Source organism: Pagrus major, chromosome 9, assembly GCF_040436345.1.
Source record: "Pagrus major chromosome 9, Pma_NU_1.0".
Classification (NCBI taxonomy): Eukaryota; Metazoa; Chordata; class Actinopteri; order Spariformes; family Sparidae; genus Pagrus; species Pagrus major.
Genome location: NC_133223.1, coordinates 20,676,984 through 20,692,103, shown reverse-complemented (window position 1 = coordinate 20,692,103; position 15,120 = coordinate 20,676,984). Strand labels below are relative to the sequence as shown.

The 15,120-nt window shown below is 41.5% G+C and overlaps 1 protein-coding gene across 2 annotated transcripts in view; it reads right to left on the bottom strand.

Annotated features, from left to right (window-relative positions):
- Positions 1–230: 230 nt before the first annotated feature.
- The window catches only part of dip2a (disco-interacting protein 2 homolog A), a 104,150-nt gene continuing 89,260 nt past the window's right edge, over positions 231–15,120 (bottom strand). Inside the window, exons 16-38 of one of the 2 annotated variants that reach the window (XM_073473759.1) lie at positions 14,802–14,921; positions 14,558–14,672; positions 13,872–14,011; positions 13,409–13,545; positions 12,955–13,035; positions 11,542–11,669; positions 11,322–11,436; positions 10,510–10,711; positions 10,272–10,381; positions 9,904–9,984; positions 9,370–9,487; positions 9,124–9,245; positions 8,851–8,962; positions 8,620–8,729; positions 7,942–8,072; positions 7,646–7,814; positions 7,135–7,305; positions 3,564–3,625; positions 3,371–3,428; positions 3,185–3,259; positions 2,648–2,822; positions 2,422–2,545; positions 231–2,233 (exon numbers count right to left, since the gene is read on the bottom strand). In XM_073473759.1, coding sequence (XP_073329860.1) covers positions 1,981–2,233; positions 2,422–2,545; positions 2,648–2,822; positions 3,185–3,259; positions 3,371–3,428; positions 3,564–3,625; positions 7,135–7,305; positions 7,646–7,814; positions 7,942–8,072; positions 8,620–8,729; positions 8,851–8,962; positions 9,124–9,245; positions 9,370–9,487; positions 9,904–9,984; positions 10,272–10,381; positions 10,510–10,711; positions 11,322–11,436; positions 11,542–11,669; positions 12,955–13,035; positions 13,409–13,545; positions 13,872–14,011; positions 14,558–14,672; positions 14,802–14,921 — 2,909 coding nt within the window. In that variant the 3' untranslated portion in view covers positions 231–1,980. The remainder of the gene's footprint in view (positions 2,234–2,421; positions 2,546–2,647; positions 2,823–3,184; positions 3,260–3,370; positions 3,429–3,563; positions 3,626–7,134; positions 7,306–7,645; positions 7,815–7,941; positions 8,073–8,619; positions 8,730–8,850; positions 8,963–9,123; positions 9,246–9,369; positions 9,488–9,903; positions 9,985–10,271; positions 10,382–10,509; positions 10,712–11,321; positions 11,437–11,541; positions 11,670–12,954; positions 13,036–13,408; positions 13,546–13,871; positions 14,012–14,557; positions 14,673–14,801; positions 14,922–15,120) is intronic. The other variant, XM_073473760.1, reaches the window with a different exon arrangement.

Here is a 15,120-nt window from a genome sequence, read left to right as displayed (position 1 = left end):
TTTAGTTCTTAGCGTACTTACAAATGCCAATAGGATTTTGAATGAATTTTTCACTTTGTGAGATATAATTCCAGTTTAATACCTTCAACCTGAGCAGCAGTATTATCAGCCAGAATATTGAACACAGCTGTGTGGGCGTCCATGGTTTTTACAATTAAAGAATTAAAGAGAAAGACGTTAACGTTAAGAGAAAGGTCACCTGGATGTTCAGTTTCCAGTGAGGACAACCATTTCAAGTTAAAAGCACTTTTTTATTCATTAAGAAATCATGTTATGAAAATAATGACAACTAACCATATATCAGACAAATGTATCTTTCCATACCTTAACAACAAAAGTTTGCTCGGGAGGATCTGAGCAGTCACCAGAGCAGAACTGTCTTCTCCTTGTGCTCGGAGTGTGCTTCATCTCACCCTGGAAGTGGCCAGTTCCCACCGTCCTTTCATACTATAAAAATGTTTACAAGGCTTTTCACGTCTCTTCCCAAAGTCCACACGTGAGAATACATTTCAAACTATTTGTGTTTGTGAGGGAGAAGTTCGCATATATACCAGATTCAGTCTTTGTGTTACGCTTCCTGTCTCCTCCGTCTATTAATAATTTACACAAAACCTGTACATACTTACAGCAGGCTGGAGCCTGTTTCTGAAGGGATGTGCACATAGAAAAAAGAAGCAACATACAGTGAAGTGATTCTTTAAAAGGTGGGAGGTTATGATGTTACAAGCATATTAGACACTTGCTTCATACGTTACATGCAACTAACGCTTTTCAACTCTCATTCAACCTTTTGGCACTCGAGATGAGGCTTTGACATTCTGCATCAAACCCATATTGACTACTTCTTCCAGTCTTTTGCTAAAACACACATTCAACACAAGTGACACTAGAGACAGACATTATTAAAAATATTTATGGAGTAAGTGTGAGTTTGTAATGGCTGATGTTAGGATCAAGTATATTCATCTTAGATCAAGACTTTGGGTGCAACAAGAGCAGGATTTACCAAACCTAACCTCCCTCTGCATATTCCCTCCCCATCCAACAGCTGAGAAACTTCACAAAATTAAGTCAAACAGGAGCTGGGATAGGAAGAGGCGTCTGAAAAAACACTTAAGGCTTAATTCATAACATTTGGCACGTTGCTGACAGGAAGCAACGGTAATATTCCTCGCCACCTCACGACCTCAAATGATCGGCACTTACTGTCTGCTCTCATTCAAGTCTTTCGCTTCACTCATATTGCATTTCAGGTAAAACGATAACTATATTACACATTTTATATTTAGAAAAGAACGAGATTGAGTCAAACCACAACGTTATTTCTAAGGTTTCTTGTTACTGACACTACAAACTAAAGCACTACTGCTGGAATGAACAACAAATAACGCTAACGGCCCTCCTTAAACACTGCTGTGTGCTTCTTTGAACATGATCCGAAACATAAAAACCAGGATTGACGGACGACATCTGGAGAAAGTCATACGACCTGCGACGGCACAGGAAGCTCCACGAAAGTGGAACTAGAGTTGGGGTACTGGCGTCTGTCCTGTTCTATGGCACACATGTACAGAAACTAACATTCATAATTTTGAAGACTGACAAAGTAAATTATGTAAATGGCACAGTGTAGGATTATACCTTAACCACCTGCTGGACTGCTATCGGGTGTCCTGGGTTATCATACATACAAAACTCTCTTCAACAAAACCAGAATGCCCTTTAAAACATCATTTGTTGAGGTGAGAAATCGCAGGGAGAAACAGACATGAGGTTTGTGTTCATCTTATTTCTCTTGGAATTTCTCTCCATTTTGCGGTGAAGTTTTGCATCCACGTTTCTTTTGTATTTCCACTCTGTGAGCAGAAAGAAGAGCTTGCTTTCAGGCCTGCGTCAAATACGAGCCCCACATTTACTGTCCCGCTGTCTCCTGTTGTGTGATGAGCCACATGGAGGGGTAACCCTCCCGCAGCAGGGCCCTCACATGTTGTAAGCCACGTATATGGGGTCCAGCTGGTCGGCCAGGAATCCGTCTCTGAGGTGCATGCGTTGCTTCTCCCCTCGGGAGTTGATGGGGATGACGCCGGGGTCGACCACCACCACCACCCCTACAATGAGGTAGTGCTCCTCCAGGACAACATTGGTGACCAGGGCCACCAGGTCCAGGGCCTCCTGCTCTGATCCCTCCAGCTCCACAACCACCACCAGGAGGTTTGTCCATGTGAACACGGCACTGGAGGGAGGAGGATGAACGGAGGGAAGGAAAACAGGAAGGGGTGATGAATAAAAAGTTAGGAGTCCGATTTCATGTTGCTCAACTGTATTTCAAACTGAAAATGGATGAACATCTGACATCATAATGAATAGTTCAAACAGAACAGTGTTAAAAGTAGTAATCTATAATTAATGTTGATCTCTCACCATTCAGCTATGCTCTTGTGAGAACGGATAACAGAGGTCTCGATGTCGATTGGGTGATACCTCATTCCCCTCAGCTCCAGAGTCTCATCAAGAGAGCCAACCACATAGAGGGCGTCATGGCGCTCTGACACACACATATACACACAGAGTTACAGTTTATATCTGATAAGATAAAGAAATAAAGTCTTGAGGTGATGAGGTAGAAATATCTTTAGTCCATTCTCACCTCCACTGGCGTCAGTCAGCTCCGTGCGCCGCAGGAAGCCCAGGTAGCCCGTCCTCGCCCACACAGTCTGGGTGTCACCGAAGCTGAGCTTGGTGTTGAAGTGGTCGGCATGCAGCGCCTCCTCACCGTACACTGTGTAGTAGCCTGTGGCGTTGTGAGGACTGCTCACCCAGACCTATCACACACACAGTCGTGACAGGTGGTAACTGTTACACAGGTGATCAAACACATCTGTCGCTCTTTTTTTTATTTAATTAATAAGCATTAGTTGTTTTTTTCACTGTAGTAGTGATACAATATGCTGTGTTTTTTGTTTGTTTGCGTGTTGGAGGTTTGGCAGCACAATGCAAAGAGGGCTCTGTAGTGAAAGCACAACTTTCCTTACAATGCATAAGTGTCTGAATTTAAGAAAAATAAAAGTTCTGTGGTGGAAGCTGACTTATTTAGACTACTAAAAAGTAACTGAGTGAATTCCAGTTTTTAATTAAACCATTTCAAATGAAACAAGTCTGCTCTGAAGAACTCAGATAACGTTACCTCTCCTAGATGGGAGTCTCCCAGGGGTCCTTTAGTCTCTGTGTTGGCAATGATCACCTTCACACCTGGGAGGATCTGCAACAGCAGACAGCCATTTGTCAAAAAACCATGATAGATTTAGAAAAGAGCCCTTCTGCAGCCTAACATCACAGTTGTGTTTTAGTGGATGTTTACATGATGCCGTACCTTCCCAGACTCCATCAGTGGCAAGCTGTGTGGCGACCCTCTCTCCACCAGGCGGACCCTGAAGAAAATACAAATAAAAGAGACAAAATGACCAAATGAATGTCTCCTTTTTTAGTTCAAGTTTTCAACATATATATAAAAAAACAAAACAACTGAAGTAATCAAAGTAATACAAATTGATGACTTAATATACCTGTCGTGTCGTAGAGCTCTCATGTCCACATAAACAGTGGTGGGGTCGGGTCCAGCTGTGCCCTGGAGAAACACCAGCAGAGACATGAGTGAATAATGTTAACTCTTATAGTACAGACAATAATGCAGCCTGAGTGGAGGGGAGGTGGAAGCTGCTTATGAAACTGTTGACAAAGCAGGGGAGGGCGGGGGGCAGCCAGAAGCCAACCAGCCAGGCTACGATAGTTAGGACTTTGGCCAAACTCAACCATGTTGTCACAGACACTGTTAAAAACCTGCAGAGTTAAGTTCACCTGCTCTGATGCTTAAGTGTAAGAAGGCTGGGAAAAGCTACAGTACCAGTTGTGAGAAGAAATTATAAATGAGCTGTGGTTTCTTTCCTTCATATATTTATCTTCTGCAAAAAAAAAAGTGTCAGAAAAATTCTAGTGGAGCATCATTTGTTTGTATTAGATGTCTATAGCTCTGCCGTTCTAATTGAACCATTTCTCATGTCCTGATTCTGGCTGTCAGATATCGATTCCCTCTGCTTTGGGATTTGTTATCATTACTGCTGTAAGACAAGTCACGACAGATTATGTTTTCCATCACTCATTTGCCAGTTTACAGCCAGAGCACAGGCTAGCAAGAAGGCGCTGTATGGTCATCTGTGAGGTCAAAGCCAAACAGAGAGAAAGAGCTGATTGAGTTTAAAGAGTGATGCAGAGGTTTCAGGAGAAGAGTATTTTGAAGCATTTCAGACTCAATCCAGAGATTAATCTTTGCCATAATTCTGTAATCTTTTCTCAGGTTTGGTGAAAGTACTTTTAAAGTTGTAAAGCTACAGCAGGACCCTAATCTAGATTGTTTTATGAGCATGGAAGCAGAATTACCTAGGGACTGTTTGACCACTAAATGCACATGTCCTGTGACTAAACACTGTTTATTAATTGATGTATTTGCTGTTTTGTGTTGTTTTTTTTTATGTGAAATCTTTGATGCTATTTGTTTTAAGTTATTTTTAATGGAGAGGTAGAATAATGGTTCAATTAAAAAATATATAAAAATTATAAAAAGGCTTAAAGAGAGAGGAGCTAAAACAGAGTGTTTCAGACAGCGGGGGAACACAGTGCTGCAGCACTGGACATTATGAGAAAACTGATGTGTTTTTGAGCATTAATGCATGTAAACCTATTCTCGCAGTAACCCAAAATAAAATTATCAACATGAAAATGAACAGAATATGTCTCCTTGCTGTTTTCCCAATACATTTCTTTAATACATTTCTAGGAAACTTTCAGCTGGTTTCTGTCCAACTTCTGCAGATCAGTAAATTACAATAATTTGTTTCTTGTTGGAAAATAGCAGGATATTATAGTTAAATAATGTCACAGTCATTTTCAAGAAATTTTGAGATGATTATTGTGATGATTTGGGGGTAATTATAATGACATTTGTTGAATAAGTTACTTGGTAATTACCACCTACTTACTATGAAATTTCCAGACCAATTTTCCAGATTTCATGATACAAGTAACTAAATAATTAATTAGTCTATCTGCTGCAACTGACACAAAAAACTACGTGTGGTTAATTGTTGTAAATGAAAGTTAAAAAAATACTAAAACTGTCCTTTCACTTGTTAAAAAAAACACAACACAGCACAAACATATGGAAATGATTCCTCTTTGTAAGCGTTTGTATCACTGGTGATCATTCTTTGTTTTTGTCACATTTTATGTTTTTGCTTTTTGGTCCTTTGCTTTCTGTGCTTATCTTTGTGGATTACATGACTTTTGTATTCGCTTGTAATGTATATTGAGGTGAGATTCCCTCTGCTGTTTTTTTCTCTGTGCGAATAAAAGCAAAAAATCGCCATGAAGTCCCACTGAATTAACCTAATCATGGCAGAGTTCATGCTGCTAGCTCATGGTATAATGTAGTAGCACATCACATATGACACAAATGTATCATAAAGCAATAAAGAGCCGCTCGATACAGGTGAGACTCTACAGCTAAAATAAATAGCGCTAATGTAAAGCCGAAGCTCATCAGAGAAAAAGAAAACCAAGAGAAAAAACAGTGAATTAAGGTTAAGCGAGTTCAAAAATCATGCAAGATAAACAACAAACACATGAACACGCAGACACACACATATACACACACACATTTAGACCCAGCGGCAGCCCAATGAGCAAACAGCGACTCTTATCCTACAGTTACCTGCTCAGCCAGTTTCCCTAACCTGTTGGGCTGACAGGACAGGGCAGGACAGATAAATAAAGATATATATGTTTATATACGTGGACACACATGCACACACACACGAACACATTCACCAGGGATAGAACGACCAACGGCCACGAGAGGACAGAAAAATGATGAACAGTCAAACTGAGAAGCAACTGAGAGAAAGGTGTTGTTGCCGTTGTTCAAAAACCTTATATCTCTGAAATATGAAGCTTTATATGTTCCTTTAACCTCAAATTAGTTGATTAAAAACTAAAATGTTTGTTTTTATTTCCCTTTAGGTCCATTTAGTTTATCAAATAAATGTCAGATTTTTACTGGTTCATTTTTGCCAGCTACAGTCCTTCTGTTACAGGATGTGTACAGCAGCAGAAAACTCAGGAGCTGAAAAACAAAATGAGCTCGTAAAAAATAAACCAGAAGAGTAAAGATTATGAGTAACTATTGTTTTTACCCTGCTCTACCCTGTTTCTGTCTGGCTTAACAAGCAAGAAAAAGATAAATATTAGAGTAAAATACACAAAGTATTCATTTATTTTAACTGGCTGATTAGAGGTTAAGAAAATTTTTTTTAAAAACTAATTGGAGGTTAACGGGAAAAAAAATTAACTAACCACATAATTAATGATGGATTAAAGGGGCGCTATGTAGTTTTGGAGAAGAAATTCAAACTCTAATATTTAGAATATTAATGAGGTAATAATACAAACTCAGAAATATCTATTTTTTCCATAACTGAATAAACAAGCTGTTCTCAGAGGAAAATAAGGTCCCCAGAACACTGTTTGAGGCTAGAGAGGTGGCAGGGTCCGCCACATATAAACAAAGTAAAACAGTATGAAACTGTGTTGTGTTGAGAGTTTATTTAGTTTGTTTAAAAAAATCAGTCAATGAAGATCTTTCTTTTCTGATTAAAATGTCTTCCCAGACTACATAATGCATCTTTAAAACATGTTTGACTCATCTGATAATCTTTTACTGCATTTTGTCAGTTTCTTGACTCCATACATCAACCAGTCTACATGATTATTTCCTTTCTTTTATCTAACATGTGGACACATCACCTCCGATGTTCCCTTCTCACTTCTTGTGCACTTTTTCTTTACAGTGAAACACTACGCTCACTAGCAGTCTGAGCTGTATAAAGCAGAAAAATAAGCCACTTGTATTACATCGTTACCAACTTTTAAAGTGCTGCCAGTCCTATGTTTTTCAAGGATCTGAATCGTTGCATGGATTCATATCCAGTCTTCCAGTCGCCTTGACTATTGACCACTATAGTGTCCGGACCTCTCCAACCCTCCTCGTCCCCTGCTTAATTTCGTCCTTCACCAGCTGCTTACCTGCAAACAGATTGCCACATTCACCCTACAGCCGAAGGTGGTGCTGACGGCTCGAGGTGAAAGCCCCAAGTCCTTGAAGATCTTTGAGAAGGACTGAGTGAGTGCTATGCGGGGCCTCTCCTCTGCCACCACCATGCATGTTCGCACGCAAGACAGGTTCACGTTTCGCAGCTGGAGGTGGAAGAAAGAAGTGTTGGATCAGAAAGGGCAAATTGTGTGAAAACACAAACACAGTTTCATGTAAGAGGAATTTAGTGGTTACATTTTCATACTTTTTGATTAGATATTCTACTTACTAAACCACAGACGTGATTTGTACGAGATCCCAATCTCAAGTGCTGCAGACTAATCAGCACACAGACACAGAGAACTGAAGTGTTTCACCCCTGAGTACCCTGACTCTGTCTCGATAATCACTTCTCTGTGGCAACGGCACCGTTGGGAAAAGGAGTAATTGAAGAAAACTTAAATTGTGTGGAGGAAAATGCTGCAGCTGAAGAGACAAACTGACCCGCAGTGCTTCTGTCTGTGACCCCAGGCCCTTGGTGCACATCTCCATGACTGAATACGAGCAGAAGGTGACGCGCACTTTGTACTGGCTGACTGCTGCGAGCCACAGGGACGCGTTGCTCTCCAGCTCCAGAGGAGGAACCAGGATCGACTGGTGACCCGAGTACACACTGAAACCAGAAACACGCAAACAAAGAGGCTGAGTGGGAAGACATGAAGGAAAAAAAAGACTCCACTAAAAAAATAGTGCAAAGTTTGTTCCCTGATTTTCCTGCTTGTCATTTTGTTCAGGTTTACCTGCACAGGCACCAGAGAGCGAAGCCGAGGCCGCAGTAGGGATCCAGACAGATGGCGATCTGCCGGGAGGGGTAGAGCTCACACTGCAGTTTGATGGAGCGACACAAGGCACTGGTGGCAGCGTGAGACATCTGAAGTAGGTGAGAGGACACACGGAGACATGGATGATGCATCAAAACTGGATCCTGGAGTCAAATTCAACTCAAGAACAACCACTTCAATATTTCATATTGCAGTGCTAAAGGCAAAAAGGTATGATTACCACTTTAAAATCCTTAAAACATCTCCTACAAGTTTAACTTCTGGATACAAGATGTCTCCTCCTTTACCGTTAAGTAAATTCTACGTGTATGCTTACTGGAGGATTGGCTCCAAACTGTTTGAGTCACAAATCGTGACTGCCTCTTGAAGACTGCCTCTTAAAATGAGATTTTCAATGAGCTCAGAGAAAATTAAAACTTTTATCAATGAATGTGAAAACAGCCTTCTAGTGTAAAACTCTGCACATACATCATTCTACACAGTGAAGCTCAAACAGTCAACTGTAGGAACAAAAAGAAATATACATTTTGACTGGAGAGAGACTTAAATATTTATAAAAAGCCACAGAGAGACTGGTGGCATCGTTACATGTACCCAGATGACTCGTGTCAGTGTGTACTTCAACATTCAACATACTTTGACCCCTGCTAAGATGCCTGTCGTGGACACACTGAAATCCAGGTAAGCTAACATCTCCGGGGTTGGGGGCTTGTACATCTGAGGACTCTTCTTCCTGGGGAGGTCATCTGGAAGAAGAACAGAGGCAGAGGAGGAGAGTTATTAAAGCAGCCATGGAAATCGCAGACCATTTCCATTCTTACTTAAAATCTACTTGTGAATACTGTTGAGTATGCGTGTTTAACTCACCTGTGTCCAGCACCATGGGCCAGCTCTTGATGTCCACGGCAGCAGCAGCCTCTTTGGATTTCAGCAGCTTCATTATTGCTTGAGTGGTGAGGATGCACACCGACTTACTGACCTTTAACACAGAGACACTACAGTGTTACTACATACAGTATTTGTTACATTACTTTCACACAATTTGCTGTCAGAAAGAAAAACTCCCCTCATGGAGTGGTTTATTATGTTTAAATCCATACCTTCAGGTTTAATTAATATAATTACTGTGCTATCTGTTACCTCTACAATCATCTTGACGGTGGGCAGCGTGGTCGCCAGGTTCTGGGGGTGCGGCGGTCTGACAGTGACGGGCACACAGCCGGCGTACAGGCAGCCGTAGAAGGTGGCAATCAGGTCGATTCCTGCACATAAACGTTCAATAACAGTAGAATAATCTCAACAACAATGTAAAGAGTCTCAGTCTTAATAGACAGAATTAAAAACTGAAGACATAGCTGTGACAAGAAGCACAGCGGTGCCTCTTACCCGGCGGGTAGACAAGTGCTACGTGGTCTCCAGTGTTGAGGCGTCCCATCAGTGCTGTAGCTACTCGCTCTGCCCGCTTGTGCAGCTGCAGACAGGAAGCTGTGCTAGCCACCGTGCCCTGAGGAGCAAAACATACACACATTCATCTACAATGCATATATTGATAACTAATCGATTAATCGTAGCAGCAAGTTAAAGTGAAAGCCTTGATCATATGGATGAACTTGTACCATTAACATCTGTTATATCATCAGAATCAGAAAGGAACATTTGCCGGTTCTAGTAAGAATTTGCTGCTTTGTCATTCATGACAGTAAATGTAAATGAAGACTCTTTTTTTTTTTTTTTAAATGACATTTTGTAGAAGAAACGATTAATTGATTAATCGTGAGAACTGGCAGATCAATTGATAAGAAAAACAATAATTAGTTCCAGCCCTAAAAAACAGTTTCTCAAGTGAACTAACTCTATCACAATATAATACATTATCATAAAACAAAAAATCTATATACATCTGTGTCAAAGAAGCAATACCTTTGCATTGAGAACGAGGAACAGAGGATGGTCTGGAGTGGCCTGAGCTCTCCACTGCAGCACGTCTTGAATGTACAGGAACTATAGAGGAGAGAGACACAGATGTTTAACTACAGAGGATTTAGAATAAACACACAGCAAAGTCAGACACAAACAATGGGGAATAAATGGAGCACAGTGGCACAGGGTGGGTGTTTGTAATGAAGGAATGACAGATGTGAAGCTGAGAAGAGTAATGAGTGTAACACAAGTGGAATCTGAGTCACACAGGAAGTCAGATTCTACTCCGTCCACCGTGGATCCTTACCTGTGTCTGCAGTGTGTGTGTGTGGAGGGGATGAGTGGGTGAAATGAGGGTGACTATCTACCTTACGTGCCTGGTCATTGTCCTCTAGCTGGGCCACGTCTCTCCCACAGGCCTGTGCTATCCTCTTTCCTGCCACCAGGTTGCCCACTATCATAGAAGCGGGACCGACCTCTGTCCAGCACAACCACATTCATCATCATACATGCCAGTGAAGTCAGGGCCAACATTCATATTGACATTAAAACATACACAGCAATGAACAAATGAAGAAATAAAATGTGTTTGTAAGCCCGACCTACCTGGCTGTTTTTGTCTTGGCTTGGGCAGGTTGGTGACACACGTGTGAGGGCACATGAGGACGTTGCAGGGGTGCAAGGCGCCCTCCAGGAAGCGCTGTTTGGTCTCAGATATGTGGATGCCGCCCAGGGGAGCCTTAGGTAGCGTGTTGGCAGGCACCAGAGCCAGGCAGTACACCCCGACCTGGTGGATGCTGTCGATGGCCTGGAAACAGAAAACAGGAAGTACATCTAAAGTTTTAATAAGCAACCTAGGGGATGCTTATACTTTGAATTATTTATTTCTTTAATATTAAAAACGTTTATATTCATGTTTAGATGAATAAATAAACCAAATTAAGAGTAAAATATTGTCATCTTTCAGTTTGAGTGGGTCTATGTGTATTTTTCACCAACATTAACTACAAACTATGAACATTTCAAGCATGCAATAAGACTTGACAGATTTTGTACCCTGGAGGAATGAAGCCTCTAGTAATCAGTCAACACCTTTCTTAAAACATTTAAGGATGTCACAGCATTCCAGATTTGAGGTATTCACGGTTATAAATTATCAAGGAAGTCTGACAGTTCTGCAAGTTGGTTTTCACACTGAACTGATATGTACTGACACCAAGGACTTCCTGGAAGGTAGAAAATGAATGTAAAACCTTGTGATGCAAAGAAAGCAGTAAGTAAGGAGTTATATCAACTCAGCATACCTCATTTGCACCCATTAAATTAAGATGAACTTGCAAAACCCCCATATGTACATATATATATATATATATGTACACATATAGAAAGAGAGATAAGTGATGGAATGTGAAAAAGACCTGAAGGACGCGGCTCATCCACTGGAAGCTGTCCTCCTCAGAAGCATCTGGTCTCTGCTCGGCCACGACAACGATTCTCTCGTCATGCAGCACGGACACAGAAAACACTGCTATCCTGGAACAACATTAAAGAAACATTGTTACTCAGTAGGAAACAGTGCACATACAACTCGATATGAGAGATAACAGATATGTTTAGAGGTGTAGAGTTTAAATTTACCTCCCCCTGTACACAAACTTCATTGGCTCCACCGCCAGCGCCGTGGCAACCACGTCATCAGCATTGTGTCTCCGCCCACTGACCACCATCAGGCCATCCATCTTCCCCACGACAAACACGAGGTTGTCCTGGAGGGAAACACAAAGCACGCACCGTTATAGAGGGCTACATCTCGACATTTAACCGATCTAAAGTACAGTGTGCATTAATACAGCCAGCATGATGGGAAATGAAAATCTCCTAAGGTTTATTGAGGGTGTGCTCTGTTTCTCCATTTGTCGACTGATGATCAGCCTGGCAAAGGTCATTAATCCAGAGACCTCAGTAGTAAAATTATAACCAATGGAAAAGAAGCGTTTTAAACCTTATTTTGGTAAATGAGCTTTTTGAGCATTTATTATCTGATTTGACTGATGATTCCATACACGCAGTTTTTTTTTTTTTTTTGTCCAAGTGACCAGTGAAAGCGAAGTTCTGGCTCTCTCCTCATCCATTTAGATAGGGGCCTGGTCTTGTTAGCTCAAAATAACTGCATGGGGTCATTGCCAAGATGGCTGCTAAGTGGCATGACTTGCCTAAAAGGACTTTGATTAATCCTGCCCCCACCATGTTAGCTAATAAAAAATAAAATAAAAACTCCAAGTACACGTCAAATAAATGTTTCCCAAAAATGATATGACATTTTAAGTAGTTCATATCATGCCAATGTATATTCAAGTGTTCATTTTTTGAGTCAGGCGGGAACTTGATCCAGTGGCTCCACTGCCCGATCGCTATTGTGCAGACCCCAGCTCCAATTGACGTCACCAGTGCAATATCCATTATATTTCAACTTCATTTTTGTACAGTGGGAGAAAGTGAAGACACATCATCCATTCCTATAATCTGTCTGGCCCTCCTCTGAGGTTGGCTATTTAAAATATTCCTCACTGCATTTAAAGTGTAAAATGTGACAGTAATTTGTCCAAGCAAACAATGACAGGTAGTTTTTGGATAAACCGACCTCTCAGTAGACAGTCTCCTTTGGAACTGCAGATTATACTGCTCTCTACGAAAGCTTTCCACAGAGAGGTCTATGAATTATCCTGAATAGCTGGGTTGAATTTTTTCAAATGTAATTTTTTCGGCTCTATTACCATTTCACTGCGGTCCCGGCAGAAGCCTCAGAGGCATAAATCTCAAACCCTGAGCACATACAGATCAAACTATCTGCATGGCTTGTTACTCCTAAGTTATTTTTTTGTGATCTGAGTGAGCTGAAGCTTTAGCCGGGACAAAATCTAAATTATATAAAGGAAATATGACATTGAATATCACATATTGATGATTTATAACTAATTAAGAGATTAAAGCAGATGTTAAGCATCATAGTAATCAAGTAAGGTTAAAAGACGTTAATGAGGTGGAACTTACCGGTCCAACAAAGCCCAGTAGTGAGGTCCTAGTGAAGGGTCTGTCACTGATGGGAACCCCAGATGATATTACTGGGATGGTCTGCAACAAGACAGAACACTGAAATTACTCTACACATGAGCCCTTGCCCTCTGGATACATTTGGCAAGAAATCATTTTGAGAATGTGGTATGCGAGTTATAACTGCCATATTTTGAAACTGTAAACAATTAATTAATTCACCCACTATCCTCGGGAAAAGGTTTAAATTTGATGTGTTGACATATTCTGTAAACTTTGGACTTTATTCGCAATATCGACTAACTAAACATAATTTTCCTTATCCAGATGATTTGATGTTTTGACAACAAGGTTTCATCCAGCAGCAGTTACATTAATAAACCGGGTACTTAAAGACATGAACAGCACACTTTGCCACACCTGAAGAGTTGCAAAAAGAAATAAAGACACGAACCTCAAAGACGTTCTTGGTCATGCCCGGGAGGCCGTAGTAAGCTACGCCCGTGCTACCTGAGCTCACGCAGATCTCTCCAACCTCGTCCGTCTGACAGAGATAAGGTGTCCCCTCCACCCGCACCACACAAACCACAGCTGGAGACACACAGTGGTGACATGAGACATTAGGAACAATTAAATATCATCTACAGTAGATGTTCATAGATTCCTGTTTGGATTTCTTATTCTAAGAATAGTAGTAGAGTAGTAAAAAGTTTGAATTGGATGAATTGTTTGATTATTGTCAGCAAGATGCTTTGTAATTACATTATTGATATATTTCAATATCAACATATGGTAGTATTCTACAAAATCTGATCTGATCACCTGTATTTTCTGGGGATGCAGGGTGGTGTCAAAATGAAACCCATTTGACTAATACAGGGCAGCAACATGTTAATAAGCAGCGCAGCGTACTGTACCTCCAGGCATGACCTGCCCCACATCCTGCACTGTGAGGACAGAGAGTTTCTCCTCCGTGTCCACACGGATCACACTGTGGCTCAGCCCGCCCATCGACAGCACCGCTTTCCCTGGAGGAGGAACACCCATTTCTGGAGGCCTGAAGGACGTGGAAATCATTACAATTACACCTGTTATTGCAGTCAAAGATATCCACAGTTGTCAGAAACCAACACTGTCACTTATTCATATTTATTTCCAAAACATACAGCAGATAGAAGTGGCATCACAGGCCAAACGTATCTTACATACAGCTGTTTTTTTAAATAACAAACTGAGCCTTAGTACTTGTTTTTATTGTAGCTGGACTGACACCTTAAAAGGACACAGATATGGTTTTGGAATATATTGATCCTTTGGGAATCTGTGAGATGCAGACTCTGGACCGATTACAATTCTAGACTAAAAAAAAGGCATTTCTCAGTTTAAAAATAGAGCCAGTTTGCCAATTTGAAGCATGTGTTTTTACTCCGTCTGTCATCCTAATCCTCCTCCATGACTGATCAGCAGAAAGCTGTAAAATCCTACCGTTCCTGTCTGTGTTAAAGAAGCCCTAATCTCCCTCCTCTCCCCGCAGGATCAAAGTCGTGCAAAGCTGTGTGGCAGGTTGCTTTTGTTCTAATGAGGTGCAGTAATGGCGGCTCACCTGCGGATGGCGACAGTCATGGCTTCTGAAGAACTGGCACATGGGCAGATCACCTCAGGTCGCAGCCCACGTGCCTGGAACACATTGAGGAAGGCGTCGCAGGAGGATATCGACCCTGTGGTAACACACACACACACACACACAGAGCCAGTCAAACAGGCCAAACAAATCAATGATAATCTCTTATGGCTTCGGGGTGTTTATCAGGTTATTTTATTTAATGAAAATCTATTGATGGACTCACATGGGTTTGCTCCGTCGGCTACGATGAGCATGCGCAGGGAGCTGAGGCTGATGTCTCTCTGGTCTCTCTGGGCCAGCAGAGACCAGTGCATGTCCCTCGACTTCACCACCGCAACCCGCGCTGTGCAGGAGACACAAAGAGACAGGCTCACAATGGAGTCACTCAACCAACTCCTCTGTCATCCAACTCGATAGCCAATCACAGATCACAAAATCTGACAGCAAGTAGCAACTAGGTCTGACTCAGCTGCCAACAGGTGACTCAGCTAAGCTCGTACCAGAGAGGAGATGAATTTTATTCAGTGTAGCAGGCCTCCTCG